Source organism: Penicillium riverlandense, assembly GCF_028828495.1.
Source record: "Penicillium riverlandense strain IBT 135883 chromosome Unknown utg000001l_segment0_segment0, whole genome shotgun sequence".
Taxonomy (NCBI): Eukaryota; Fungi; Ascomycota; class Eurotiomycetes; order Eurotiales; family Aspergillaceae; genus Penicillium; species Penicillium riverlandense.
In genome coordinates, this window is record NW_026643194.1 from 266,280 (window position 1) to 292,420 (window position 26,141).

Here is a 26,141-nt window from a genome sequence, read left to right on the forward strand (position 1 = left end):
ATTTTATATCTTGGTTTCAATTTGTCGTATCTCTGTCACATACTTGATTATCAACCGCGGTTCCAGCCCAAACTTAACTATAGTACTTAGCCAGTTGTTTTCATGATCTGCGTTGCTATTATTAGAGAAGTGTGAATAGTAATAAGCGTCGCATAAGCAATTGCAAGAATCTCGAAATGGCGCAGAGCATTTTTCTACAAGGTACGAACGTGGTCCCCACCATTGACACCCGAAAGGGTCTCTGCAGCCCCTATTCCGCTCTCAAAAAACAAATATGGCTGCGGTTTACGAGTCCAAATATGCTCACTCTCCGTGCCACCGGGTGAGTTAGAGGCCGCCGCTGATGTGTCTTCACGTCTTCAGGGCGCGGGCCATTCTGAACCGACTCAGCCCCATAACTAAGTTTTTGGCCCGCCTTAGTTAACTCCCTCGGTCACGCCACTAGCCCTCAGTCACTGGGGGCGAAGGCCCGTATTTAGCGCGACACTTCCGCCCCCACCAGCGTGATCGGTTCAAGCTGGCCCCTTCGATAATTGCAAGACTCTGGGGCTGAGCGTGAGTTCAAAACTTACTCTTCTTCCTTCTCCTGCTCCTCTTCCTCATCCTCCTCAAGCGTGAAGAGCCCACCAGCCTTGACATCGTCGCTCTTTGAAAAAATGCGTTCAGGGAAATCGAGCCCGACACCATGAGCCCGCTGCTCGTTTCCTCACTTCTTCTACTGCTGCTGTGCCGCGATGTGGCCGCCCTCCCTGACCAGAATAGCCTGTTCCGCTCCGACGAGTACTCCAATGGCGAATTTGGCTCCTGGCCGGTGCACAACTACCGGTCTAGCGATATCCAAGGCCCTCTCCTCAACTACTGGAGCCATAGCCGCGCCTGCGATGATGGCAAGTATACGCTGCTCACACCACGAGGCGCAAGCGTGAACCAGTCCGGGCCCACAATCATTGACGAGGACGGCAACCTTGTTTGGTTTAAAGAGTATGGCAGCACCTATAATGCCAATGTCTACCAGTTCCGTAATGAGAGCTATCTGACCTTTTGGGCTGGTAAGGACTCTTTTGGCGGCCGCGGAGATGGGACTCTCTACATGGTAAGGCCGCTCGAAAGATCCATGGACCGAAGTGGAAAACGTACTGATTCGGATTTAGCTCAACAAGCACTATGAGGAGGCGTACAAGATCCGCGGTGCCAACGGCCTTTCCGCTGATCTGCACGAGTTCTGGATCACCAGCAACGACACAGCTTTGTTGACTTCGTTCGCCCTAGCCTCCGCCGACCTTCGGATGGTAGATGGGCCAGAACACGGCTATGTCTGGGACGGGGTGTTCCAAGAGGTTGATGTCGAGACGAACGAGCTTCTATTCGAGTGGCGAGCGTCGGAGCATTTCTCTTTCGAGGAAAATCTGCGCGGTCTGAATGGTGGGAAGACCAAAGAAGCTCCGTGGGATTTTTTCCACCTCAACAGCGTTGATAAGGATGAGCGCGGTAATTATCTCGTGTCATCACGATACATGGCCTGCGTTACATACATCGACGGCCATTCAGGCGATATCATCTGGAAACTGGGCGGGTTGCACAATTACTTCACGGATCTGTCTGGCGGCAACGCTACCAACATCAAAGGGCAGCACCACGCCCGTTTTCAGCCGGAATACAACAAGGACAACAAGCGCGCAATAACCGTCTTTGACAATGGCTCGGGCAGCACGGTCTCTAAAAATCGGCCCACTCGAGGCTTGTTTCTGGATATCGACGAGGAGAATATGACTGCGGAGGTCCGGCATGAATACTGGAATCCGATTCCCGTTAGCGTCAAATCTCAGGGATCGGTGCAGGTGTTGGACAACGGCAATGTGCTACTCGGGTACGGGTATGATGCTCTATGGACCGAATTTAGCATGGACGGCGAGGTGCTATGCGACGTGCATTTCGCGCCGGAACATGGTTTTGGTAGAGGCAGGGTCATTTCATACCGGGTCTCCAAGCATGACTGGGTAGGACTGCCTAAAACGAACCCGAGTGTTTCCCTGTCGGACAACGAGATCGCCGTGAGCTGGAACGGCGCTACTGAGGTGGCTACTTGGGTCCTAGAAGGGACGCTCAAGTCCCACAGTGATATGGGTGACGATGCCGGGAGTGAAACCCGCCGCTCGCCCGATGGAGAAGAAGATATGGACGACGAATTTACTTTCATCTCTGCAGTCCCGAAATCTGGATTTGAGACCATCTTCGACATCCCGCCGGGCACATCTCACCGCACACTCCGTGTCGTCGCACTCAACAGCACGGGGCATCCGCTCGGAGTGACAGAATCTTTGAACTGGGATCCAAAGCAGGCCAGCTACATTGTCGTCGGTGGCAAAAGTGATGGTGATGCTGTTGGGGCCCATGCAAAGATGAAGTCGGTCTTATTCTTCGCTATTGGGTTCCTATCCGCTTCGTTGCTGGCCATCTGTCTGTGGCTTTTCGGCACGTGTTCATGCTGCGCTGGCTTCAAGCAACGGCTCCGCAGTAAACTCGGAGATCAAGAGGATGGGCGAGGAGAATGGAAGCCTGTTGGCGTGTCAGAAGATGATATTAACGAACTGAATGATCTATCTGGTCTGTCTGACGAGGACGAGGAAACGGGCGGCACAGTAAGATCGGCCCTTTTGCGCAAGGAAGAAGGAGGCGAGCTCTAATTCTTGGGTTCTGCGGCGGTTGAAGCATGTTATGGCGTTTTCCAATTTAGAGGTAGTAGTATATTCCTCTCTGTATTTTATGTGATTGATTGTATACGTATACATAGACCAAAGCGATTTTTCATTTCATTTTCTTGTGGTTAGAATATAGCCAGACAAAGGAGTGAAGCCTGGTATTGCTTGCTACACCTCGATATGAGAAGGACGTTTATTCCTTGCTCAGGAACCCCGTGAGTGCTCTGTTCGTTTAAGCAGTGGCCGGGACCTGCAGGCGCTTGAAGCCACCCTGGGCAGCAACCTCCTGCTGCAGCTGAACCATGCGCTTCTGGTCACCAAGGGGGTCAGTGGAGTCGGCATCGAGCGTCCAGGACAGGTAGTCGTTCGTGTAGTTGGGCACGAATTCCGAGTCAAGAACACCGAGACGCTTTCCGTAGGCCGTAACCTTGTTCCAGTCCCGCTCGACATTCTTCAAGTCACGACTAAAGTAGGCGAAGGAGCGCTCAAAGATCTTGCGGTTGACCGGGTCCGCCATAATGGGCTTCATGTCGACGTACTCCTCGTACGCGGCAGCCGGGTCCGCCAGCACGGCGTCCGTGGCACGCTTGACGGCGCGCATAAACTTGGCCACTTTGTCTGTGTTGGCGGCCAGGAAGGAGTCGTTGGCGATGTACAGGATCGAGCAGAAGCAGCAGCAGCCTAGCTCGGCTAGCTGGTCGATGCGCAGCATCTGCACGTCGGTGCGAGAGCGGCCCTGCGAGGCCAACCACTCCTCCAGCTCGACCATCTGCACGTTCTCGAGGCCGATGCCCGCGTCAATCTCGCCGCGGATGATTGCCTTGGTCACGTTCATCCCACATCGAACCGCAGTGTAGTCGTCGGCTGTCATACCGTAGTACTTGGTGAGCTCGTCGATTTGGATCTGCGTTGTCAGTTGATATGCACAACCCGGTCAAGTAATTGAACTCACCTTGCCAAATTCACCAACGTAGCCAATTCGCTTTCCCTTCAGGGAGCGGAAGTCCTCGGTGATCCCACTGGACTTGAGGTACACGACGCCGGTGAAAGGCTCATCGAGCAGCGAGCCAATGGATGTCACCGGGAAGTTGCGGGCTTTGGCCTGTACAATTCTTGGTCAGCGTGTCCTGGATATCAGACAACAATTGACGCACAGCCAGCGTATGAATCATGGCCTTGAAGCCCATGTCGACCTTGCCGCTGCCGATGATTTCGGTGACATCGGAGGGGTCATTGGGCTCCAGAAGGGCCACCTTGAGGCCTTCATCTTTGAAATATCCTCTGGACTGGGCGAGGTACAGCGGGGCATGGTACGGGGTTGCGTGCCTTGAAGAGCGACATTTAGCTACTGAGAAAAAGATCTATGGAGTTAGCATACCAGTTGGTCAGGAAAGTAATCTTGTCCGTGGCCATTTTGGAGTTATTCAAGACTGTTGAGTCTTCCAATTGAGTCAGTACAACAGAGACAAGGCATCCTATCTGTTCTCCTCAGAAATCAACCTTCAATATGGTCAATCCTCAGAAGAACAACAGATAGAATGCAACAAAACACAAAGGGGGGAACAATCAAAGTCACGCATGTCCTTTCGCTAGTATTGTCTAGATCAAGTTATGACAGTATAATCTCAGAACGGCCCGTCCGCCGCCTCGACCTAGACCAGCTCTCTTAGAAAAAGAGAGCTGGATCTGAAGATCAAGGCAGCCGACGAGGCCGAACACCTGTCATGCGTGCGCAGTGACTGTTATACTATGTACGATACCTTGATCCACGAGAAACCATCGTAGCGAGGGATCCCGTCCTGCGACCTCTCCCGGAGGACAATCCTCCGAGAGGAAGAGTCTACTAGGACCTGCGTGGCTCCATTGAAGAGAGCCGTACCGAAGGTAAGGTAGTAGACTTGTGGTGGAGTTGGTGGAAACGGATTTCTGAGCGAAAAACAACAGATGGTAAGAAGGGAAGCAGGAAAAAGATGGCGATGGAGGGGTTAAATACGTGAGGGTGGAATCGGAATGATGTGATGATTAGTTAACTATTTTTCTACTTCATCGTTACCTCAATCATCATTGTGGACCTTACGGGCTCACCGAGAAGCTGCAACGAAAACGATCAGCGCCTCTCATTGGTAACTCTATCCCAGACCGGGTCTTCCGGACCCAACAGGCTGCTTAGTTCCTCGGCAGCAACAAATCACCTGGTCTACATCATGGCAACTATAAGACATTGCATTATTGCAATAGTTATTAGTCGGATATTACCAATGCGAGTACATTTCTCACCCTCAACACGAGGGAGAGTTGACGGAAATAAACAACACAGAGGCTTCAAATGCACGAGAAATGAGCAGCGGAAATAGCAAACAAAAACATAAATCCAAGTGGAGGAAGCAATTACAAAGGACCGTCAGTTTGGGGATGGAAGACGGGAGGGACAATATCACAAGTACAAATAAGGCCAATGGGATGAATAGCAGGCGAGGATCTTCCAGGCATTGGTTGCCAATGACAGACGGAGGATTCTCAAGCCTGCTCGGTGGGGCTTCCCTCCGCGTGACGCCCGCCGTTGATCGAGATGCTATCCAGCGGGGACTGCGTACGCTCAATGGACTTGCGAGTCCGCAGGGTGAGAGGGTAGAAGTGGTCATCCGGTTCCTCCTCCTCACTAAAAAGCTGGATCAATATAAGTCTTTGTATGAAGGAAAGAATACTTACGGGAGCTTCCACGCAACGTAGTCTTCGGTGGTTAGTCCCTCCCGGCCCTCTTGAAGGGAAGCAAAGTCTCCGGGGGTCATCATGCCCGAGCGATCGCGAGGAGATCCCGGGACTGAGAGAGGACGCGAGAGCTTCTGTTCGGTTCCTCCAAAGTAGTCGACATAATCCTCGGTGCCATCGAAGGAGGACGGGTACGCTAGAACAAATATGAGCAAGAGAATAAATGGTGAAGGCAGGAATCATACCTCTTCGCAAAGCCAACTGGCGGGCCTTGACATATTCCAAGCCCATCCGCTTCCAGTCAAGCAGATCGCTGAGCCGCTCCGTGCGGTTACGCTGGTTAATCCGCTGGCGGCGGCTCTTCAGCGTGAAGTTATACATGAAATCGGTGAGTTGGTTGACCGAATCGTCGACGCCCTTGGCACGACGATCCACAATATAGATCCCATAGTCGGACGAATTCTCGATCAACTCCTCCATATAGCATCCAAATCCGGACAGGTTGGTGGTGATGCTCGGAACACCCATGACTGTGCATTCGGCGGGAGTGTAACCCCAGGGCTCGTAGTACGAGGGGAAAACTCCCAAGTGCGTTCCACGGACAAAGTCATCATAATCCAGAGGCAAAACCGGGTTAGAAGAGTTCAGGAATTCAGGATGAAAAACAATCTTCACCCGGTCAGAGGAAGAGTTGAACAGCTCGACCCGGCGGAGTTGGTTCAGAATCGGGTCCTCCGAGTCGTTGAGCATGTTATGTGTGACGATCGGGGGCAGGCCGTGCCGCTTCATGGCGAAAAGGCGACGGCGCAGCAGCACACGGTCCTGGCTGGTGATGAGATCCTTCTCGTCGGGCATGTTGTCACCTTCTTTCCAGGCCAGGCACCGCTCGTACATCCGCTTTCCGATACCCTGTTCGATGTTCTCAATTGTATCACGCAGGGATTTGACCACCGCCTGTCCCTTGAGCGACTCGACTGTCAACGAAGACGTCTGCGCCGGCATGATGATAAAGGCCACCACGGTCGTGGTCGACCCACTCGATTTGAGGCGGTGGTTGAGGCGGGCCAGGCCCTCGATGAACATATCAACACCCTTGTTGCGGAACTCGTACCGACCAGCGGTAAAGAGATAGAGCGTGTTATCAAGGTCGAAATTATTGTGGCCGTAGAAATGGCCGCGGACGAAGTCATTGATTTTCTCCTTGGCTTGCGAGTGCAAGTTTTGGAACTCGTGCATCGCTGAGAACTTCTTGACATTCAGCCCATTTGGCAATACTCCATCGGGCTTGCGCTTCAGCAGATGTTCACTCTCGAACGCGGTGATGTGCGAGACCGTCGTGAAGACGTCCGCGCTGTGGGCCGCCGCGCGCTCAATACAGTAGCGGTGGTAGATCCCCCGCTTGCCCGCCTCAGCATCGACATCGAAATATTGGAGGTTGTTATAAAAGTCGACCGACCCAGCACACAGGTACCGGCCGAGGAGAGTTGCGTGGGTCGTAAAGATCGTCGTCACATCCATATGGCGCCTCTTGGTCAGTGGCAACGCCACGCCAGCCAGCCATTCGTGGAAGTGAGCGACGACAGCACGGTGGCGCTCATGGGCCAGGTACTGTCAGACATTCAGGGTCAGCAGCTATTCCTCATCGACGCTGGGTCCGACCTACCTCTCCCAGGAACCACGCCACCAAATATCCAAAGACGATGGCCTCATTGGTCTCATGATCGGCAGAGGGGGAGGGGATCCCGGATGCATTCCACAGATCGCCCTTCCACTCGTCCAGCCAACGATAGCCGGTACCGGTATCGATCAGGAGCACCCGGGGAGCACCCTCGATCAGCCAGCGCCCGTAGACGAGGTCGATGCCGCGCTCCTTCATGGACTGGATGGTCTCACGCATCGCCGGACTAGCAGGCGTGAGCTCCTCGACCTCGACCATAGCGGAGGCTCGGTTCAGCGGGCCGATCAGAGTATATCGCTCGCCATACTCGGCGGTGGTTACGGGGGCCTTTGACTTGAGTACGGAGTAGATGCCACCGACGCGGTTGGCGACTTCGGTGGCAATCTCGAAGAGCATGTGGTTGCGAACATCCCGACGGGCAGGTTCACTCTCGTCGGCCATTATGACAGAGAGGTTGGTGGAGGGAGGGAGGGGAAGAGTGACCGGGAGAGGGAGCGAGAGAACAGAGACTGACTTGACTGGAGCTCTTCTTGAGCTCGGTCTGTGCGGGGGGAACAGAAGTGGGTCTCTCTGGGGGCTGGGCCAACGAACTTGGTTTGCCTCCCTCAACTTTCTTGGAACATGACCTAGGTGGTGCTCGACCCCTGTCCTAGGTACCTCCGGTGTCTCGAGTTTTTCTCCGGCCTAGACCAGCAGGTATCCGAGAGGGAAACGGTGAGCACAGTGCGACGAAAAAAAGTCTCCCGGTGTCACCGAATGTGGTTACGCCACTCCTAGCCGTTGGCCGCTTCGGTCAACTTTTTGGGACAGTGCCCGGGGAACGCAGAAAATGAGAAACTAGATGCTTCATGTATATCCCTGACAAGCCCCTTGGGAACACGTTATGCGGAGTAGGCGATGCTTCCTGGGAACACACGGTGGTGTCCTGGTCATACAGTTCCTCCCTGTCCTTTAATGGAGAGGCGGTAAGGCCGAACCGTTGTCTCTATCCTGAGCAAAGCGTACCTCAATTTCAGCATTAACATAACATTACTGGGATTTGTGTTTGTAAGATAGACACTGTATTGAGTGTGATCTATTCAAATTGCTGTGTCTGGCTCATCAATTCCTAGTACCTAGTGTCACTGCGTCTCTTTGCCCTTCCTTGTCCTGACTTGTCGACGAACAAAGCCGGTAGGGCAGGATCCTAGTCACTAGTCGAACCACCCACAACATACTGTTTCTCCGTCTTGAACTGACTGAGTGCGCGAACACTCAGATTCGAGGTATCGACGTCGATCTGTTCAGGCGTAGACGCAATACACCGATCAAGAGCCATATCTGAGACCGTAGTAGCTAAACAAGCAAAACCACTCTGTATATGAAATCGGTCATGATCAGAGGCGCCCTCTCCCCCGTGGATACCACCGTGGCATCACCCTGCACAGCTGACCTCCTGCTCGAGCAGCCAGTAGGCCCATCTCCTCTTGATCTCGCCATCCACGACGGCGGTGTTGCTTAGAACCTATACTACGAAACAAATCTCTGAGATAAGCCCGCACAAAAGCGACAAGCAACAATCCTATTAATATGTCCAATCCGAAGTATCACCATTCCAGTCGCCGTGTAGAGGGACTTTGACGAGACCAAATCGTGGTAGCCAGGAATCCTTCCAAGGTGTTAGCCTGGACATACTACAGTCTCGAAACCCGACCCAGAACCTAGTTGTCAAATACAAGTCAGTCACTTTACCATTATTCAGAATGTTAAACACCAAGCCTTGGGTCACTCACAGCATCCCACTATCCGATTGCCAGATGAGATTCAGTGCATCAGCAGAGTTTGGCCAGAAACCGACTCTTTTGATGTCCCTGGTCATCATGCACTTAGTCAGTATGGATCAATGTGCAAGAATAGTAGAGTTGACTACTCACTGGAGGGTCTTCTTGAAGGCCGCACGGATCCGATCTCGCTCGGTCCTCGGAAGCTGCCAGAAAGCGGTAGCATTCCCAGATAAATCGCCCAGCTGTAGCCCAGGAACGAATTCCCACACCACATAAATCAGAAACCCGCCAGGTACTAGCCCTGATTGGTCCTGTTGCGACTCTTCATAACCGAGTAGAGCTGGTGTGAACTTAGAGGTCTGTTTATCCTTGCTGGGAGCCTGATGTGCATCTAGCTCGATGGGCTTGAATTCCATGGCCTGTGTGGCGCGAGTGGTCGATTCCATAAACTCCGTATTCGTGTACGGGATTTGTAGATAGACACGCATGAGCGCCTGGAAGCTCGGATCTCTCACATTCTCGCATAATAGTTTCAAGGCTGCGTATGAGGGATTACCCTCCCTCGCCTGATCTTTCCCACGCTGATGCTCGATTTCCGTCTGGGCTTCGAGAACTCTCCACTGGGTTGGCTCAGGCTTATGAGTAGTGATAATTTTTCCGGGCTTGACGACTTCATGCATAGGCTTGGCGATGTCAGGTGGTGCTCCCTGGCGGAACCAGCTTCTCGGAAGCGACATCTCGGGAGTCGTTATCTCTAACGGGGGTTGGTTCGCGTCCGTGAACCAGCCCGAGATCACGGTCAGGTTCCCGTCCGTCATGGTGACGACGTAGGGCTTTTACATTCTGGTAGCATGTCCGGGTACGACAGCGACAGCTCTGTACCTGATCCTCTTTGAATTTCATTTCATCGCCCTATTGGGGTACCCATTATAGCGTATAGAGAAATTGCTAATTCGAGACTTCTAGATAATATGACCTAAGCAAGGAAAAAGGAGCCCGTGAGTTGAGGGGAAGGCTCAGAGGTACTATAAATACAAGTTCCCTAAATGACTTCCTATGTAGAAGCGTGGATGTGACATTTTGGGTTAAGTTGTCGTGGCGGGAACTACAGCTCTAGGCGTCAGAGGCATCGACATCCCCCAAACGGCACCTCTGCTCCTGGACTACTAGCTTGACGATCAAGGCTTCCATGTCAGTTCCCTATCAGCACGAATGATGAGAGGAATTGCGCATGGAATCTGCTGCATTCAGCGATTCCTGGCATAGATAGCTCACTGTTTGTAAAGAGTTAAAATAGCGACTTAACCATGGTTTCACCCGTTTGGTTCATACCGGCGTTGAAAGAGTAGATTCACGGCGACGGATCTTTTAAGTAACAGAAATTTTCGTAGTAGTGTTGAAATACTTACAACATGCGAACAAGCATACATAGATCGGGGGAAGTTGTCAGCAACTTCATCCGCTGCTGCAGTGTATATAGCTCTAGTATACTACGTATACTACTCATTCAGGTAGGCATATTCCAGCATACGAAAATGATTTGTCAAAAGGATAGCTAGGAATGGCTTAGAAGATGTATAGTATAGGCTAGAGTAGATGCATGGTTGAGTCGGGCATTGCCGCACAAAACGTACCTGCTGCCTGCCCTCTTTGTACCTGCTGCAAACATTTCCCTCCACCACCCCTCTGCCCCGGCCTTGGTGGGCACATAATCATGATTGTGGCTGTAACTGGGTCCAGTGCCAGTGGGGGATATCTCGAGGTCGATACTGCTGTGAGGGTAAGTCCCTCAACACCCGTTCGAGACATGCTTCCACTGTCTCTGGGAGATGGTAGGGCTGGGGTTTCTTTGCACTCCTCGGTTGCCCATCCAGTGTGCGATATATAAAGCAGACTCTCTCGCATCATGATCAAATCCTCAACTTACATTTACTTTTTCTTCGGTGCCAGCACAGTCCTCGTTTGACAGACCCCACGATGAACCAACCAAGTCTCGCTCATCGACTAAGCCTACGGCTCATCTCCCCTCTAGGAATCGCATCCCGAGGTATGGCCAAGAAGCTATGGCGCAGACTGCGACCCATCAAGATACAGATCAGCTCGCCGGTCTTGAAACCGCTGCCCGATGCACTGGACTATCAGCGTGCCTCGTCGCCAAGCTATCGTGGCGTGTCATATAACCGGATATCGACGCTCATGGACGTGGATTACTTCCGCGGCAGCACGAATCCAGGTGGGAAGAACTCTGGAATACTGAAAGTGCTCAATCCGGACCCCTCATCCAAAGCGTCCAGCGTGGATGTCCGCGGGAAGCCATTTTCCATAGCTCCAAACCCTCCTATCGGTGCAGGCCCTCCCCGTCTGCCGGTACTTTCCTTCATGGTTAGCCCCGATCCACCTTTGTCGTCTATGATCGCAACGGCTCTTGAAGGACTGAGATGTTCGCCACACGCGAGCTGGATAACCGAAGAGGAAGATATGAGCCCGTCGTCGCCTCCCGCTTCAGAGATGGACAGCCGCTCGGATGTTCCATCGCAGCCAACAACCAAGCATACCATTGCGCGAAAACCACTCCCTTGCCCAAAGGACATTCTATTCCCTCTTAGAATCACCTCGGATTACAAGCGTGACTGGAATATGGCTCGACTTGGCTGTCACCGTCAAACCAGCAGCAATCCCAGCACCACAGAGACCATCACTGTCAAAAACGCCCGGCACTCAATTCAAACAACAGAGTGCTTTACTTCCGTTTCAGCCGACAATCCTCGCAGCTCGTTCGGCGCCAAGAGCTGGACCTCACAGGACGTGTACCGCAACAAGCAATCGCACATCGCCGCATACCTCGCAACGCTAGATTACTCTGAAATCCGGCGAGGGGTCGCCCCAAGCATCCACAGCTTGTCAACCCGGGTTTCTTCTGGTATCTCATCAGTCTCCGGTGTCAGCCGAGGCACTTGGCGCAACAACTCCGTTGTATCTGGTCCTGACGAGTTGTCGTTCGTGGCCATCGCTGGGTTGGTCGCTCAGCACCGCAGAGGGCTCGGTGGAGTTTTGGAAAGAAATTATCGTTGATGATACACCCTAAGTCATGTTGTCTTGTGTTTTAAGAATTTCTGCAATGTTGATTTTACTTTTCTGGATGGTAGAAGGCGTTCGGGTGAGGGTGCTTTGTTAGATTAGGGCCAGTTACTGATCATGTTTTTAATCGATATGCAGGAACAAAGACATCTCATTCTCAGAGAATCAATCTTTTGTCAGTATTCTAATTTCCATAAGACCCATTTTTACTCATCCAAGCCGTTGATGCAAAACGATGGTACACATACTCCTGTTCTACCAAGAATCGAGACGATGACATCTCCGTTCCCCACAATGACCTCATGATGCTGTCAAGCCCGGTTACACCCTGCCATGGGAAGAGTATTAAAGACCACGAGACCCCTATGAAGACTTTTCAATTGACATTCCAATTGATTTTCAGGTAATTGAACCTGCACAATTTGCAATTTGTCCCAGCAATATTAACTCAATCTCCAGAGACCAACCTTATACATCTCCCTATCAAATCAAACCAAATCAAATCAATCACAATGCCCCGCGGCGCCGAGTACGACAACGGAATCCCTCAGAGCGACAACGCCATTGAGGCGGGTGAGACGAAGGCTCATGGCACTGGCAACAAGGTCCGTTCATATCTCCATCCATACCACTACTGCCACCCGAGAATTGCACCACCGGAGACACTAACAACGCTCTAAACAGGACGCCGAGCTGAACCGCACCCAGAAGGTTGCTCCCATGCCTGAGGAAACCGGTTCGCATCGCGAAGTCTTCCCTGGCCAGGGCAGCGCTGGTCCCAACCAGTCTGGCAGTGGCAAAGGCGGACATGAGCCTAAGACCCTTGGTGAAAACAAGGGTCTGGGTTCTCAGCCTGGTGTTTAGATAAAGTCGTCTGGTACTTTTTCTTTCATCTTGAAAATCTACGTCGGCTACGCTTTTCACCGACAGATATGTGATATGGATTGTTTTCTGATATGCTATGCGCTAAATCTGACGGAGTTTTGAGTGCTGTGAATGGTGCATTTGGATGCGGGTTTGTGGCAGGTTGTATTTAATATAGCCTCAGCATATAACTATTCAATATCCAGACTGTATATGTAACAGCTCATAAAGTATATCATGTATCTCACCTTGCGAAGTAGTTCACAAAGGATGGAATTAGCTTGATGCCTCAGGTATATACACTTTGTAGGGGAAGTCTCAACTTTTTCAAAACATCTACACGTCCTCAAAAGGTCTGGCAGCCGCAGAGGCTTGTACTAGATGACAGAGGAACTATTAACTGTCTGTCCTAGATGTTTGAAAGTAATGACCAAAAAGGTCTTCTGTATATCCACTAACAAAACGCCGGGCTATTTCTATAAATGCGTGCGTAGACAGGCTATGTGATGTATACAAAGATCCAATAAGTAATCAAAACGCGTAACAAAAAAGCTTCTGTACAATTCCAAGGCTGAGGGGAAGAAATTATGTATAAAGTGGTTGGTGAGTTGGCTGGTATACGTGGAGAGACCGCCAGGGACCAGAGGATATATCAGAGGGAGACGTTATGAAGACTCCGGTGATTTGGAGCCCTCCTCTGGTTTCTCGCTTGCCGGCTCAGACTTCTCAGACTCGCCGGAAGCAATTGTCTTTGCATTGACGAGCTCGAGAAGCTGGTCGCCAAGATCGCCAGCGCCGCTGATCTTGCCCAGCTTGCTTCGGAAGTGCTCAACATCGGTTTGCATCCTAGACAAATTATTAGTATCACGTATGGAAAATGACCCGACAATACTAACCTCTTTTTGCCGGCTTCTGTCTCGACGCTCGCGTCCTCAAAGGCTTGGGTCCATTGCTCCCGATAGCTGTTGAAGACTGGTCCCATGATCATCTCGACGCTCATGTCAGGAAGGTGTTTACTCAAAACACGATGCAAGGTGCCCGTCTCCTTGGCCAGAGTCTCCATGTAAGGGTGAACGGCAGTGGACGTGCCGCTGGAATCCCAGTCGATCTTCTTCATGGCGGTGACGTGGACTGTAGAGCGTGAGCTCATGATATCCACCAACTTCTCGTGGATGCCGGTCTGGTGGTCCTGACACAGTCGCTTGACCTTGTCAAATTCGGCCATCATGTGGTTTGCCTGCCCATGACGACGGACGAACTCGCGCACATATGGCACGAGCGCGATGACAAAGCTTAATGCCTGCGAAGACAAGGCGAGATGCTTCGTTGTGATATTCTTTAGGCCAGCGCTGCGCGTGGCGCCGGCACCGAGAATTAGCTGGGAAGATCGCGAGTTGAAAAGCTTGAGAATCTCCAGTAGTTGCGGGGCGATCTCCTGGATCATGTTGGGGATGTTCGCCATGAGATACTCGAACTCTTCGATGCTGCGCATGATCGCCATAGCCGAGTCAGGCAGTATGTACTTCTGCTCGTCGATCACAGCACTGCGGATCTTCTCCTTGCTAGATCCGTTCGTTGTTGCATCTACTTCAACTGTAGGCACTGAACCGTTCTCGCTGCCGGGAAGCCAGATCTTGGAGATACCAGTCCACGCGTCGATATCTTTGGTGCTTGCATCCAGGATCCGGGTCAAGATGGTGGTTTCGGAATCTCCAAAGTCTCGCGCGTCCCACCGGTCTGCATCCATGACTTTGACAATACGATGTCTTTGGCCTTCTCCAAATCGACTGATGAAATCCTTGATCTGGTTTCCCACAATGGTCTTCAGTGCCGTACCACTTCGTCCGGAGATTGCCTCGCATTCGTCTGCAAAGAGGCGATTGAGTGTGAAGTATCTCAGGAATTCCTCCTTCGAAAGTTGGGCAGTTTGTTCCGACCGAACTTTCAACACCTTTGTAATTTGGGATTGGGCAATGTCTACCGCTTGGCCAAGAAGACTTGACATGTCCAAAACCTGCAAGATCTCATCTTGGGCCATAGCCGAAGCCGCTGACCCAGGCTCTGGAAACTTCACGTTTTGATCAATGCTCTGAGTGTTAGGACTTCGGGGCGGCGACTTGATATTAGGCGTGGTTGGTTCTCCAAGGCCGCTGGCAATATCAAGAAGGATCTTGACTTGAACACTGAGTCGCCTGAGGGCCTCGCTGATACCCGAATAGACACCGACCAGCATCGCATAAGCATCATCGGCATCAAGGGCGCGGAGGTTACGTGCAAGAATGCTTGACTTTTCCTGCTGGCTTTGTTGTCGGCTACCACCTTGCGTAGATACCGACACCATCGATCTCATGGACTCGGTATCGTCGTCGCTAGAGCTGGGCAGGTGTTTGCGAATAAGTGCCTTCATCTCGCGCAGCACTGCAGTTTTGAACGAGGTAGCGGCCGGCGTGGTGTAACGCGCACGCGCAAGCCCATTCAGGTGTGTATGCAATCGGGATCGCAGCTCCTTATCGAAATTCATGTAGGCAGGAGAAATCGAAGCTGCAGCGCGGTGCAAGCCCCGTTGCCGTTGGAACGAAGCTCCCCAGCGTTGCAAGGTCACGTCGGACGCCACATGCTGGACGTGTTGTCGCAAATCGCCCAGAAGATCATCCAAAAATCGGGTCTCATACCCTATGCCAATGCGTTGCCGCAGTGTGTCAAGGTCGTCCGATGCTCCCTCCAGAGCCTTGATTCCTCGGAGATCAATACGCCGCCGTGGAATGTCAGGGTCCTCGACGTCTCCAGCAAGCTGATCGGACACCTTTTCGCCAGACATTAACTTCTCAACCTCCTCGAGGCCGTCAGCAGCTTGTTCAATCTCTCCTTGCTCAACTAGGTCCTCGCAGCGGGAGACCGATTCCACTACATCTCGCAGCTGCGCCACGGCGGCTGCCAACATTCGCACATTCTCTCGTCGCCGTCGAAGGTTGACGATCTTGAGTCCGCCCAGTGCCATTTCCTTGTCGATTTTCTGCAGATCCTTTCTCAGGACTTGGATACGTTTCACCGAATCAGCCGCTTCTGCGTGCAATTCTCGGAGCGAGCCCAACGCAGTAAAGAAGGATTTTGATGCCGTCGAGATTGAGGAAATGAGGTGGATCTCCACGGTATCCATGTACCATGAGAGCTTCTCCTGCAGAATGGCATTGGTCGCTAGCGCTTTCCTGCCAGTTTGGGCGGGCTCCACAACAGATCCGTTTGCATGCTTCTCATCTTTAGTCGGGGGCCTTGGTGGTCGCACCACGTCTGACTTCTCGGAGACCACGTCAAACGTGCGAGGGTTCTCCAGACGAAAATCCTCCTCAAAGTAGAGAGGGGGAATTGTCGATAGAGGAGTCACTGCAGGGCCGCGGCCGCGGCCACTGCCGCTTGATGTGCGTCGCCCCCCTCGGTCATATGGTGAGCTCGGACGTGAGGAAACCGACATTAATGAAGACCTTCGCTCCGGCGACCAAGGCATTAACGAGCCAACATCCTCCGGTTTCGGGGATTTAGCTCCCCGCGCCAAAGTTGTTTCCTCTGCGGAGCCTTCCTTTGCTTGTTGGAAAACATCGTACAGCGAGCCCACCTGCGAGAGATACGGTTGGAAGGCTTTCGAGTCCACGTGGGAGATGTTGGTCAGGGTGACTGGGGGGATGTCGCGAGAAGACGGTGGCTTATATCCCATCGATGGCGCGGAATTATGGGGCATCAAACCGGTGCGGACGATCGGGGGTTGGAGGAGGGTCGAAATGGCTACGTAGCCGTACACGGGTCAGTGGGGGAAAAGCGAATCGCATCGCGACAGAACATACCATTCTGCTCGGACTCCGCGATTGAGCCATTATTGAGTGAAGAGTCTAGGACGCCTCCAATGCTCACAATGGAGCTGGCAGTTGATCCCCGCCTCAGGGGGTATCGTTGCGGCGGGATGCGCGGAGACTCGAGCTGGGCTGTCGGAGTGTGAGACAGCGATGGCGTTGACGCCCCAGACGCCAGGCTGTCGATTGACTTCCGCGGGCTGGTTGGCGACATCGCTATACGCCAACGAGCCGAAACCGACGGCCAACTAGGAAGAGCGTGGGCGGGAGGAGCGCAGCTGTTATCTGATCATGACAGCTGGACCACGATACCCCTGGAGCTTCAATACGCCCGAGTAGAGTTGCCAATGCTCGGCACGTAATATGCGGGCACCCGCGACTTTGGTCCAAAATATCCAGGCGCAACAAAAGGGCTGTCCGGAGTGAGAGGGAAAGGTTGGGGCAGGATCCAGGTGGCTTTGTCGGAGCCGGGGCAGCAATGGCGGAAGTAAACGCTAACCCGAAAGAGACAGCGCTGACTAACCCGCCATCGAACCCAACCAATTTACGCGGTCGGTCGTGAAGTAGACGCGTCGCGTCCCATCCTTTTTCTGCTGCTCTCTCGCTGTCTTTTCTGTCCCCCACACACAACTTTACCACCACCACCAACTCCTCCCCCCAACTCTCTGGCATTGCCGTCTGCATCATGGATAGACGCACTCCATATACGCTGAGCGTTCTGGCACCCAGCACCGCCGGCGCAGATGAGTCCCGCACGCTCACCGAGGGCCGGTTGCGCGATTTCGTGCTGGAATTCCAGCTCGACAATGCATTCATCTATCGGTACGTGACAGCATTGAACGATACACGCCAAGCTCTAATGGGTTTGCCAGTGATCAATTACGGCAGAATGCCCTTGTGAAACAGTACTACTGCGACATCGATATTGCCCACCTCATCTCCTATAACGAGGAGCTGGCTCACAAGCTCACCACTGAACCGGCCGATATCATCCCTCTGGTGAGAACACTCCCGCTGAGTATCCGTAATGTTTTTCTCACACCCTATAGTTTGAATCGGCGCTGCAGCAGTGCACCCAGCGGATTGTCTACCCGGGGCAGCGAGATATCACCCTTCCCTCCCACCAGCTGCTCCTTCACTCCTCCGCATCACACATCTCGATCCGCGATCTCAACGCTACCAATATTTCTCATCTTGTCCGAATTCCCGGAATCGTGATTGGTGCGTCCACTATCTCGTCCAAGGCGACCACCGTCCACATCCGATGCAAGAGTTGCGACCACAGCGAGACTATTCATGTCGATGGAGGCTTTTCTGGGTTGTCTTTGCCCCGACGCTGCGCCCGCCCCAAGGAACCCGGCGAGGAACCCAATCAGCAATGTCCCCTGGATCCTTACGTGGTTCACCATGAAAAGTGCCAGTTCGTGGACCAGCAAGTCCTGAAGCTGCAAGAGGCCCCCGATCAGGTCCCAGTGGGTGAACTGCCAAGACACGTCCTCATTTCGGCAGATCGGTACCTGGCAAACCGAGTCGTTCCTGGTTCCCGCTGTACGGTGATGGGAATTTTCTCCATCTACCAGGCCAAGGGTGGCAAGAAGGAGGCCGCTGTGGCCATCCGGAACCCGTACCTGCGAGCAGTGGGTCTCAACACCGATATGGACCAAACAGCCAAAGGCAACTCTATCTTCTCCGAAGAAGAGGAGCAAGAGTTTCTCGAACTCAGCCGCCGACCCGACTTGTACGATGCTCTTGCTAGAAGCATTGCTCCGTCCATTTACGGCAACCCGGACATTAAAAAGGCGATTGTTTGTCTGCTGATGGGAGGTTCAAAGAAAATCCTTCCGGACGGAATGAAGCTTCGCGGTGATATCAACGTGCTCATGCTGGGTGACCCCGGTACCGCCAAGTCTCAGCTGCTGAAGTTTGTGGAGAAAGCAGCACCAATTGCCATCTACACCTCCGGTAAGGGCTCTTCGGCCGCCGGTTTGACCGCTTCAGTGCAGCGAGACCAGACTACGCGCGAGTTCTACCTGGAAGGCGGTGCGATGGTCCTTGCGGATGGCGGTGTGGTCTGTATCGACGAGTTCGATAAGATGAGAGATGAGGACCGGGTGGCCATTCACGAGGCAATGGAACAGCAGACCATTTCGATCGCCAAGGCGGGTATCACAACGATCCTCAACTCCCGGACATCGGTCCTGGCCGCAGCCAATCCGATTTTTGGCCGATACGATGACCTGAAAAGCCCTGGCGAGAACATCGATTTCCAGACGACCATTCTGTCGCGTTTCGATATGATCTTTATTGTTCGCGATGACCACGAGCGCGGCCGCGATGAGAAAATCGCCCGACACGTTATGGGCGTACACATGGGTGGTCGAGGCTTTGAGGAGCAGGTCGAGGCCGAAATCCCAGTCGACAAGATGAAGCGATACATCAGCTACTGCCGGAGGTATGTTACACCACCTGAATTTTGAAGACAGTACTAATACTTTCCCAGCCGCTGTGCCCCTCGTCTCTCCCCAGAGGCTGCTGAGAAACTCTCGTCCCATTTCGTGTCGATCCGCAAGCAAGTCCACCGTGCCGAACTAGAAGCCAACGTCCGGTCTTCTATCCCGATTACCGTGCGTCAGCTTGAAGCCATTGTCCGTATTTCCGAGTCTCTTGCGAAACTGTCGCTCTCACCGATCGCCACCGAGGCCCATGTGGATGAGGCCATCCGTCTCTTCCTTGCGTCGACCATGGACGCCGTCACGCAAGGTGAGGGTGCAGGCAGCAAAGAACTCATGGAGGAGTGCAGCAAGATTGAAGACGAGCTGAAGCGCCGCTTGCCCATTGGCTGGAGCACAAGCCTAGCGACGCTGCGTCGCGAATTCGTTGACGGACGCGGCTACACCGAACAAGCGCTCAATCGGGCCCTCATGGTCCTCCAACGGAGGGAGACGGTACAGATCCGGTCTGGCGGGTCCCAAGTCTACCGCAACGGTGTCTAATTGCTATAACGATCTGATGCGGTCTCTGGATGGTAGCCATGGTTTTTTGTGCATCTGCTGGGCTCACGGGCGCAGGAGTTATGAGCGGTGTTTTGGCGTGTTTCAATATGGGCAGGGTCTGCCATTGTTTATGAGAATAATGTAATGCATTGATGCAATTGCCATCATTTCTGGAAAACGTTCTCTCCAGGTCTAGATAGTCCTGGGTCTGGTTCTATCCTTCAGTTAGGGCTACGATGATGATGTAACCTGGGAACATAGCTCCCCACATCCCACCTTGCACCATGATCTTCACTTCTACCACTGCACAGCGACTCAACAAGATTTTCGCCCTCCCAATCCGAGCCTTTCCGCCATGCCCTCTCTCATCCGAGTCATCGGCTCACTCAATGCCGACATGGTGTCCGTGACACCCCGATTTCCAGACCCCGGCGAGACCATCACCGCCTCATCCTACTTCACCAGCGCCGGAGGCAAGGGCGCCAACCAAGCAGTCGCCTGCGGGCGCATGTCCAGAGCGCAATCAAGCACTACAAGCGACGTGCACGTCGAGATGCTAGGCGCCGTGGGCGCATTGGACGGGCACTTCGAAGCTCTACTGAAACCAACCCTCCAAAAGTCCGGCGTGGACCCGTCGCGCGTGCAGGTGATGGAGAATGCATACACGGGTGTGGCGGTTATTATTGTCGACTCGTCCGCTGGCGGCGAGAACCGCATTCTCTTTTCTCCTGGAGCCAACTACACAGGCATGCAGCCTACGCCTGACGTACTAAGCATGGGTCTGGCGGCTCCCGTGCCGGACGTGATTGTGATGCAGGGCGAGATCCCCGTTGAAACGGTCATTGGCACGCTGCGGGCTGTCAAGGCGCTCAGAGACCAAAACCGGGCTGCTGGCAAGCGCGGGATCGAGTGCGGACCGGAGGTCATGTTGAACCCGGCACCGGCACCACCGGGCGGTTTGCCAGAGGACGTATACGCCGCTGTCGACCATTTCATTCTGAATGAAACGGAAGCTGAGCTGATGACGCCGTCACCGGAGCAGCTCCTGCGCACCGTGCCCGAGGCGGAGGGTCTAGAAGACAAGGAGAAGGTGGCACGGTATTTCCACAGGCTGGGCGTGACATACTTGCTCATTACCCTGGGCTCCAAGGGTGCTTGGTACAGTGCCGCAGAGCCTGGATTGAGCGACGGGGGCCAGCGCTTTACGAACCAGATCCCTGCCGCGCCCGTGTCTCGGGTCCTGGATACCACGGCCGCAGGCGACACGTTCGTTGGTGCCTATGCGGTCAAGGTCGCGCGGTGGCGGGAGCTGCGCCGCAGGGAGGGCAAAGCCGGGCAGGAATTGACCGCGGCTGAGAAGCCGCAGCGGTATCAGAACGTCATGGACGAGGCGATGCGCTTTGCGGCGCGTGCTTCAGCGCGTGCGGTGGAGCGCCAGGGTGCCATGGACAGCATTCCATGGGAAGACGAGATTTGAGCCGGGTCGTGTACAATAGAGTATTATTAGAACAGGATACATACAGGAAAGCATATACAGCATAGAGAATGGGGTTCTTGGGATCGATCCCCTCGTCATCGCATACCGGAGAGTTAAGTATGCCACGAGGGGGGGCAAGATCGCACGATCTGCCTGACGGCGAATTTTTGCACGCGAGTCGGAAGGGCCAAGGGGTGGAGGGAAGGCACATTCTTCCCCTCCAACCAGCCATTGAATATCTCCTATGTATGCCAGACTTTCTGACACGCTTGACATCACAGCCCGGACAAGCGTGCCCCGCCAGCTCCAGTCGGAAGCATCTCCATGGCCGGGGTTTCATCGCGGCGACCTCGTGAAGTGAACGTCCGCCCCGGTGAGAACATCTGGGGGCCAATGGACCCCGATGCGTTGGCCGAGGAGAGTTTCATTCGAGGAGGGGGTGCATCGGACGAGCCAGCATGCATGACTATCGTACGGTAAGGGCGTGGTGAGCGCGAGACGTGTCGCGGCGAAGTACCGGGTACGCGGTGGGTGCATACTGGGGCCGTGGGGGGTTGAGTACCCGGTACCCGCCACGGGAATGGCCTCGACGCGTCGCAGGGATACGCGGGGGTGGATGTGATGGGTCTTGCAGCAATAATCGATGGTATTCACGATAGTCGATGTAGACACTGATGAAGAAAGTAATATCGCCGAACGAAGAAAAGACCGGGTCCGCTGGAACTGAGCGATGCAATCGTGACCTGTGAGAGCAGTTGGTCTGGGGAGGGAGTGCATCGCCGGGTCTCTCTCATAGATCGAGTGGAGCCAGATACAACATTCATCCATACCATACCAGACCGAACATTCACCCGCCCGCCACCCGCTCGGATCCAATCGACCTCGTTTCCAGGCGCCTTGCGTGCCAACGCGATCACGACGCGCCGACTCCGCTGCGGCCTTCATATAGTGCCCTGCTCGTCCTCGTTCTGCTCCTTGCCTCGAGTGGACTGCTCACCACTGTCTCGGTCCTATATCTATACACCCCATCACCACACCTCCAACCATCAGCCCTCTCTCTCTCTTTTGCTCTCCGGTGCTCACACTGTAGTGGACTCGTCCACCCATCCTCTCTTTCCTTGATCTCGCCGCCTTGGGCCCTAATTCACGCCCTGCCAATCATTGCTCCATTCCTCCTGTTCGTCCGTAGCCTCGATCTCCCCCCACTCCACTAGTTCAAAACAAACCATTCCCGTCCTTTCTTCTTCACCATGGCTGCTCTCACCATGACACCTCCCACCCGCCAGCCCTTTGCCAGCCTGGACACTCCGAGGATGCGCACCCTGATGCGGTCCAAGCTGAACCGTCAGAATGTGCAGAATGGTATGTTTATTGATTTATTCACAACAGATCATGGGGAATCCAAACACTCATCATCACCACAGGCATCGCCATCTCAGCAAAGACCCCAATCTTCATCGACGACGACGCCGAGAATATCGATCCAAACACCCAATCCCTCTCCAGTAAGCGCAAGCGCACCTTCGAAGACGACGATGAGGACAGCCTCAAGACCGCGGTTAAGCCCTCCAAGACCTCGCGGATGGCTCTGAAAGTCACCGGTCCCTCCACGCCCCTGAAAATCACGCCCGCCACGCCCAAATCTGCTCCCATCCTCAAACCAGCCGGTCGTTCGCCCCCGACCAAGGCTAGGACTTTCACCGGTCGCCGGTCGACTATCGCCAAGGCGCGCCCGCAGTCGAGCAAGCTGGGTGTCGGTCGTCCGTTCTCTCTTGCCACGGCCCTGGGACAGGGCAAGACTTTTTCCACTTCTTCTTCATCCAAGCCTCAATCTCAGCCCAAGGGTCCTGCGTCGTGGTTCTTTGACATCCACGTCGACTCTGAGCAGGAGGAGATGACCAATCTCATGCAGCACTCCACTGGCGTGCTGGATATCAGCGACGATGAGGGCAAGGATGCTGTGGTCGACGGCCGCGGGAAGGAGAATGTCCCCCCCGTTGAGATGGGACCGGAACCCCCTCGCACCCGTGCTTCGGTCTCTGCTGCTCACAAGGCCGCTGTCTCCTCCAAGATGGACGAGGACCGCCCCCCGCTGGGCGAGCTCAACGCCGCAGACTACTACGCCGAGGACTGCAATGCGTTCTCGTATGCTGTTGTCCATGACGACGCCGATGAGAATGTCGCCGAGTTGAAGAAGGCTTCTGCTTTCGCCTTTGCTTCTGCTGCGCCGGCCTCGTTGAGCCAGGGTGCGTCCCTTCCTCAGTCCGTCACTGCCTCGATCGCTTCCGTGCTCGACGCTGCCGTCCCTTCCAAACCGGAAGTTGATGACTCCAAGACTGCTAGCTTGCCTGATGCCCCTGTTGGGGTCTGCAAGAGCTCCAGCGCTGCTGGTGAGGCTGTGCAGGGAGCACAGGAGAAGCAAGATCCTGCTGTCTGATCCCCCAGCATAAAATAAAATGCATGCTCTTTGGCGTCTTCGGCTCTGGTTTTGGTTGGTTCTTACATCTATCTGGGTAATCCGTTGTGCATGGTTCGTTCCGGTGTTGATTGTTTATACTGTCTGCTTTGCGAATACCCTGCGTTTATACTTTCTTTCAAATGGTTCCCTTGGACTTTTCCTTCCTTGACACCTTATTTCCTTACTCATGCGGCCTTTGAATGCTTTCGACTTTCGAGTTTGTCATGTCTGTTGATGTCCGTTCAGTGTTGTTTATGATGTACATGGCGCGCACTTGCTTTATGACGATTCGAGCACAATGATTAGATGACAATTCTGCACTACACTACCCTTCTGTTTCCGTAGCCTCGCTGTAAGAAAAGCTAGCATGTCTCCGGGTATACATCAAGTAAATGCTCTCACTCCGCACTACTATCCTCATCATCATCCATCTTCCCATCGTCATCTTCATCCATGGCATCCCTATTCGCCACGGCAGCAGCAACCTGCGCCTCGAGCATTTCCGCACGCTCAATCTCTTCCTCCTCGCCCTCACTCTCACTCTGTACAGTCTCCTCCTCGCCCACTTCATCCTCATCCTTCTTCCTAGACCGAGTTCCCCGCCCCGTTGCGACAGCCTTCCCCTTCCCTTTCTCAACAGAAGGGGCGGTCGGCGCCGCCATATTCCTCCACGCCGGCGCGCTCTTCAGCGCGGACCGAATCTCCGTAGCAAGCATCATCTCGCGACTCGGCACGTCCGAATCGAGTGTGAAATGCACCATGTCAGCCTCGGAGCGCGCATGGTCCGGGAATGCAAGCACGCGGCGGAATTCCGCATCGTCGGGTTTGTGACCATCAATCAACGCCTGAATCTTCGCGCGCATGATAGTCTTCACTTTGGCGATGGTGCCATTGCCAAACCAGCCGTCGCCGATTGTCTCGCATGTCGACCGCAAGAACGTGTCCGAGGGAGAGGGCGGGTAGAGCACTGCGGCGAGCTGCGGATCCTGGATATCGCGGGCCATCCAGATGCGGCCGTCGCGCGGGAGGGGTGGTTCGCCTGTGAAGATGTGGGTGCCTGAGAGCGCGGCGTTGACGCCCGCTTCTGTGCGTGGGAGGGTATGCCGTCGACCGCCGCCGCCGTCGCGGGCGCCGTCTGAGTCGCGCGGCAGGATGCGGAACATGAAGGTTTGGTAGTCTCTATATTGTGGGGAGGAGCGGGGGTCGACGCCGAATTTGATGATGGCGTCGCGCCAGGGCCCGGAGCGGAAGATATAGCCCACGTAGGGGATTGCATGTCGGAGAGTGGTGCGTTGCTCGTCGGTTGTGAGGAAGTTGCGTAGCGCGCGCCGGGTCCAGGCGGGTCGTTGGTTGAAGAGTTCTCTGAGGGCGCTGATTGTGTTGCGTAAGGTGCTGTCGAGGGTACTCAGGGGAGGACAGCCCTCATGTGGCATCGTTGGGACCGCTTCCGCGTCGTAGGAGACCAGATGGGTGGCGATCTTGGCGGGTTGCTGTGTGTTCACTGTCGTGAGCTCGCCGGACTGGCCGACGGATATTTTGACGGTAGGGTTTTGACGGTAACTTTGGATGGAGTTAGTAATGTACGGTGTTTAAACATAGAGATAGACATACATGTAAGGAAATGGAACATCTCCGCTGCTGAAGGAGGGTGGTGGGATGATATCCACGTCCCGGAGGGCCCCTTTACTCATGTCGATGTCGAATTGCTTCAGTTTGTCCACTGGAAGGGGCTTAGCTCTTGATTCAGTTGAGTAACCAGTGTTCTTACAATCATATGGTAGAATCTGCTCCCGGAACCGGTTCGTGAAAGAGCTTGCTGTTGTCGAGTACACGAAATCCGGCATTCCTGAAATTGTCAGAACTGATCATGTCGTTGAAAGAGGAACCATATACCTCGAAATACATGGGTTCGTTCAATACGACCTACTGGCTGCACGTCGTAGCTCGAGACATTATCGCGAAGAGAGCGAAGTAAATCTCTTGCACTGTGTCGCCGGGGCAGGTCATTTTCGTCGGCAGCACCATTCGGCCCTGCGTCTGCGAATGGCTCATCAGAACCCCGCTTGCGCTTACGACCTGTCCGTTTAGGAACAGTGACTTTCAGCAAGATGTTGTTCGACGCTGAACTTGTCGACTGGATTGGCCGTGCCATGGCATCCTCGGGCCGCAGGATTAGGCTGGCTGGTGTATCTGCTTTGGTCGGATTAAGGATCTGGATGGAGGCGTCAGCACTGATTTGTCGAGGATACGGATAATCACCTACCTTCTTGATCCCTGTATCTCCCTTCAGGGTATCAATGGCTTTGTCCAGGTTGCGGATCACGGCTGGATGCTCGAGACTGACGAGGCGCCGCGCCGGGACTGCGTAGAAGGGAGCCGTCTGTGACTCGCGATGCGGGTCCATGGTGGAGGTGATTCTCTGTGATGGATGTGGCAGTTTAACTTGTCGAGGCCTTGAATACTAATACTTTGGATCTCTCTCGCGCGTAAAGCAAGGGATCAGAGGAACAAAACCAGATGGAAGGAAGAAATGTCGCGTTCAGAGTGCAGCTCTCAAATTCCGGCAGTGCAGTCTCGATC

General features: G+C 53.9%; 12 protein-coding genes across 12 annotated transcripts; 6 read left to right on the forward strand and 6 right to left on the reverse strand.

Annotated features, from left to right (window-relative positions):
• Positions 1 to 685: 685 nt before the first annotated feature.
• N7474_000115 (arylsulfotransferase family protein) lies at positions 686 to 2,684 on the forward strand (the record flags this gene model as incomplete). Its single annotated transcript, XM_057191530.1, has 2 exons — positions 686 to 1,093; positions 1,152 to 2,684. 2 exons carry the CDS (start codon positions 686 to 688, stop codon positions 2,682 to 2,684), a joined length of 1,941 nt encoding a protein of 646 aa, XP_057056483.1.
• A 247-nt stretch (positions 2,685 to 2,931) lies between these two features.
• On the reverse strand, positions 2,932 to 4,112 carry N7474_000116 (NMT1/THI5 family protein; the record flags this gene model as incomplete). Its single annotated transcript, XM_057191531.1, has 4 exons — positions 2,932 to 3,603; positions 3,652 to 3,801; positions 3,854 to 4,025; positions 4,078 to 4,112. The coding sequence occupies 4 exons, from the start codon at positions 4,110 to 4,112 to the stop codon at positions 2,932 to 2,934; spliced, it is 1,029 nt and encodes a 342-aa protein (XP_057056484.1).
• A 1,104-nt stretch (positions 4,113 to 5,216) lies between these two features.
• N7474_000117 (Glycogen synthase) lies at positions 5,217 to 7,527 on the reverse strand (the record flags this gene model as incomplete). Its single annotated transcript, XM_057191532.1, has 4 exons — positions 5,217 to 5,358; positions 5,409 to 5,604; positions 5,654 to 7,016; positions 7,072 to 7,527. 4 exons carry the CDS (start codon positions 7,525 to 7,527, stop codon positions 5,217 to 5,219), a joined length of 2,157 nt encoding a protein of 718 aa, XP_057056485.1.
• Positions 7,528 to 8,272: 745 nt separating this feature from the next.
• N7474_000118 (uncharacterized protein) lies at positions 8,273 to 9,667 on the reverse strand (the record flags this gene model as incomplete). The annotated part of the gene is made up of 4 exons (XM_057191533.1): positions 8,273 to 8,406; positions 8,761 to 8,786; positions 8,859 to 8,936; positions 9,000 to 9,667. 4 exons carry the CDS (start codon positions 9,665 to 9,667, stop codon positions 8,273 to 8,275), a joined length of 906 nt encoding a protein of 301 aa, XP_057056486.1.
• Positions 9,668 to 10,826: 1,159 nt separating this feature from the next.
• On the forward strand, positions 10,827 to 11,921 carry N7474_000119 (uncharacterized protein; the record flags this gene model as incomplete). Its single annotated transcript, XM_057191534.1, has 1 exon — positions 10,827 to 11,921. One exon carries the CDS (start codon positions 10,827 to 10,829, stop codon positions 11,919 to 11,921), a length of 1,095 nt encoding a protein of 364 aa, XP_057056487.1.
• A 518-nt stretch (positions 11,922 to 12,439) lies between these two features.
• On the forward strand, positions 12,440 to 12,791 carry N7474_000120 (uncharacterized protein; the record flags this gene model as incomplete). The annotated part of the gene is made up of 2 exons (XM_057191535.1): positions 12,440 to 12,532; positions 12,612 to 12,791. The coding sequence occupies 2 exons, from the start codon at positions 12,440 to 12,442 to the stop codon at positions 12,789 to 12,791; spliced, it is 273 nt and encodes a 90-aa protein (XP_057056488.1).
• A 665-nt stretch (positions 12,792 to 13,456) lies between these two features.
• N7474_000121 (Vacuolar protein sorting-associated protein 54) lies at positions 13,457 to 16,847 on the reverse strand (the record flags this gene model as incomplete). The annotated part of the gene is made up of 3 exons (XM_057191536.1): positions 13,457 to 13,637; positions 13,688 to 16,568; positions 16,628 to 16,847. 3 exons carry the CDS (start codon positions 16,845 to 16,847, stop codon positions 13,457 to 13,459), a joined length of 3,282 nt encoding a protein of 1,093 aa, XP_057056489.1.
• Positions 16,848 to 17,318: 471 nt separating this feature from the next.
• On the forward strand, positions 17,319 to 19,626 carry N7474_000122 (MCM DNA helicase complex subunit MCM5; the record flags this gene model as incomplete). Its single annotated transcript, XM_057191537.1, has 4 exons — positions 17,319 to 17,455; positions 17,506 to 17,632; positions 17,683 to 19,085; positions 19,134 to 19,626. The coding sequence occupies 4 exons, from the start codon at positions 17,319 to 17,321 to the stop codon at positions 19,624 to 19,626; spliced, it is 2,160 nt and encodes a 719-aa protein (XP_057056490.1).
• Positions 19,627 to 19,981: 355 nt separating this feature from the next.
• On the forward strand, positions 19,982 to 21,103 carry N7474_000123 (ribokinase; the record flags this gene model as incomplete). The annotated part of the gene is made up of 1 exon (XM_057191538.1): positions 19,982 to 21,103. One exon carries the CDS (start codon positions 19,982 to 19,984, stop codon positions 21,101 to 21,103), a length of 1,122 nt encoding a protein of 373 aa, XP_057056491.1.
• A 336-nt stretch (positions 21,104 to 21,439) lies between these two features.
• On the reverse strand, positions 21,440 to 22,048 carry N7474_000124 (uncharacterized protein; the record flags this gene model as incomplete). The annotated part of the gene is made up of 1 exon (XM_057191539.1): positions 21,440 to 22,048. One exon carries the CDS (start codon positions 22,046 to 22,048, stop codon positions 21,440 to 21,442), a length of 609 nt encoding a protein of 202 aa, XP_057056492.1.
• Positions 22,049 to 22,353: 305 nt separating this feature from the next.
• N7474_000125 (uncharacterized protein) lies at positions 22,354 to 23,540 on the forward strand (the record flags this gene model as incomplete). Its single annotated transcript, XM_057191540.1, has 2 exons — positions 22,354 to 22,465; positions 22,528 to 23,540. The coding sequence occupies 2 exons, from the start codon at positions 22,354 to 22,356 to the stop codon at positions 23,538 to 23,540; spliced, it is 1,125 nt and encodes a 374-aa protein (XP_057056493.1).
• A 419-nt stretch (positions 23,541 to 23,959) lies between these two features.
• On the reverse strand, positions 23,960 to 25,965 carry N7474_000126 (transcription factor TFIIIC subunit TFC1; the record flags this gene model as incomplete). Its single annotated transcript, XM_057191541.1, has 4 exons — positions 23,960 to 25,121; positions 25,173 to 25,407; positions 25,455 to 25,773; positions 25,825 to 25,965. 4 exons carry the CDS (start codon positions 25,963 to 25,965, stop codon positions 23,960 to 23,962), a joined length of 1,857 nt encoding a protein of 618 aa, XP_057056494.1.
• Between the last annotated feature and the right edge of the window lie 176 nt (positions 25,966 to 26,141).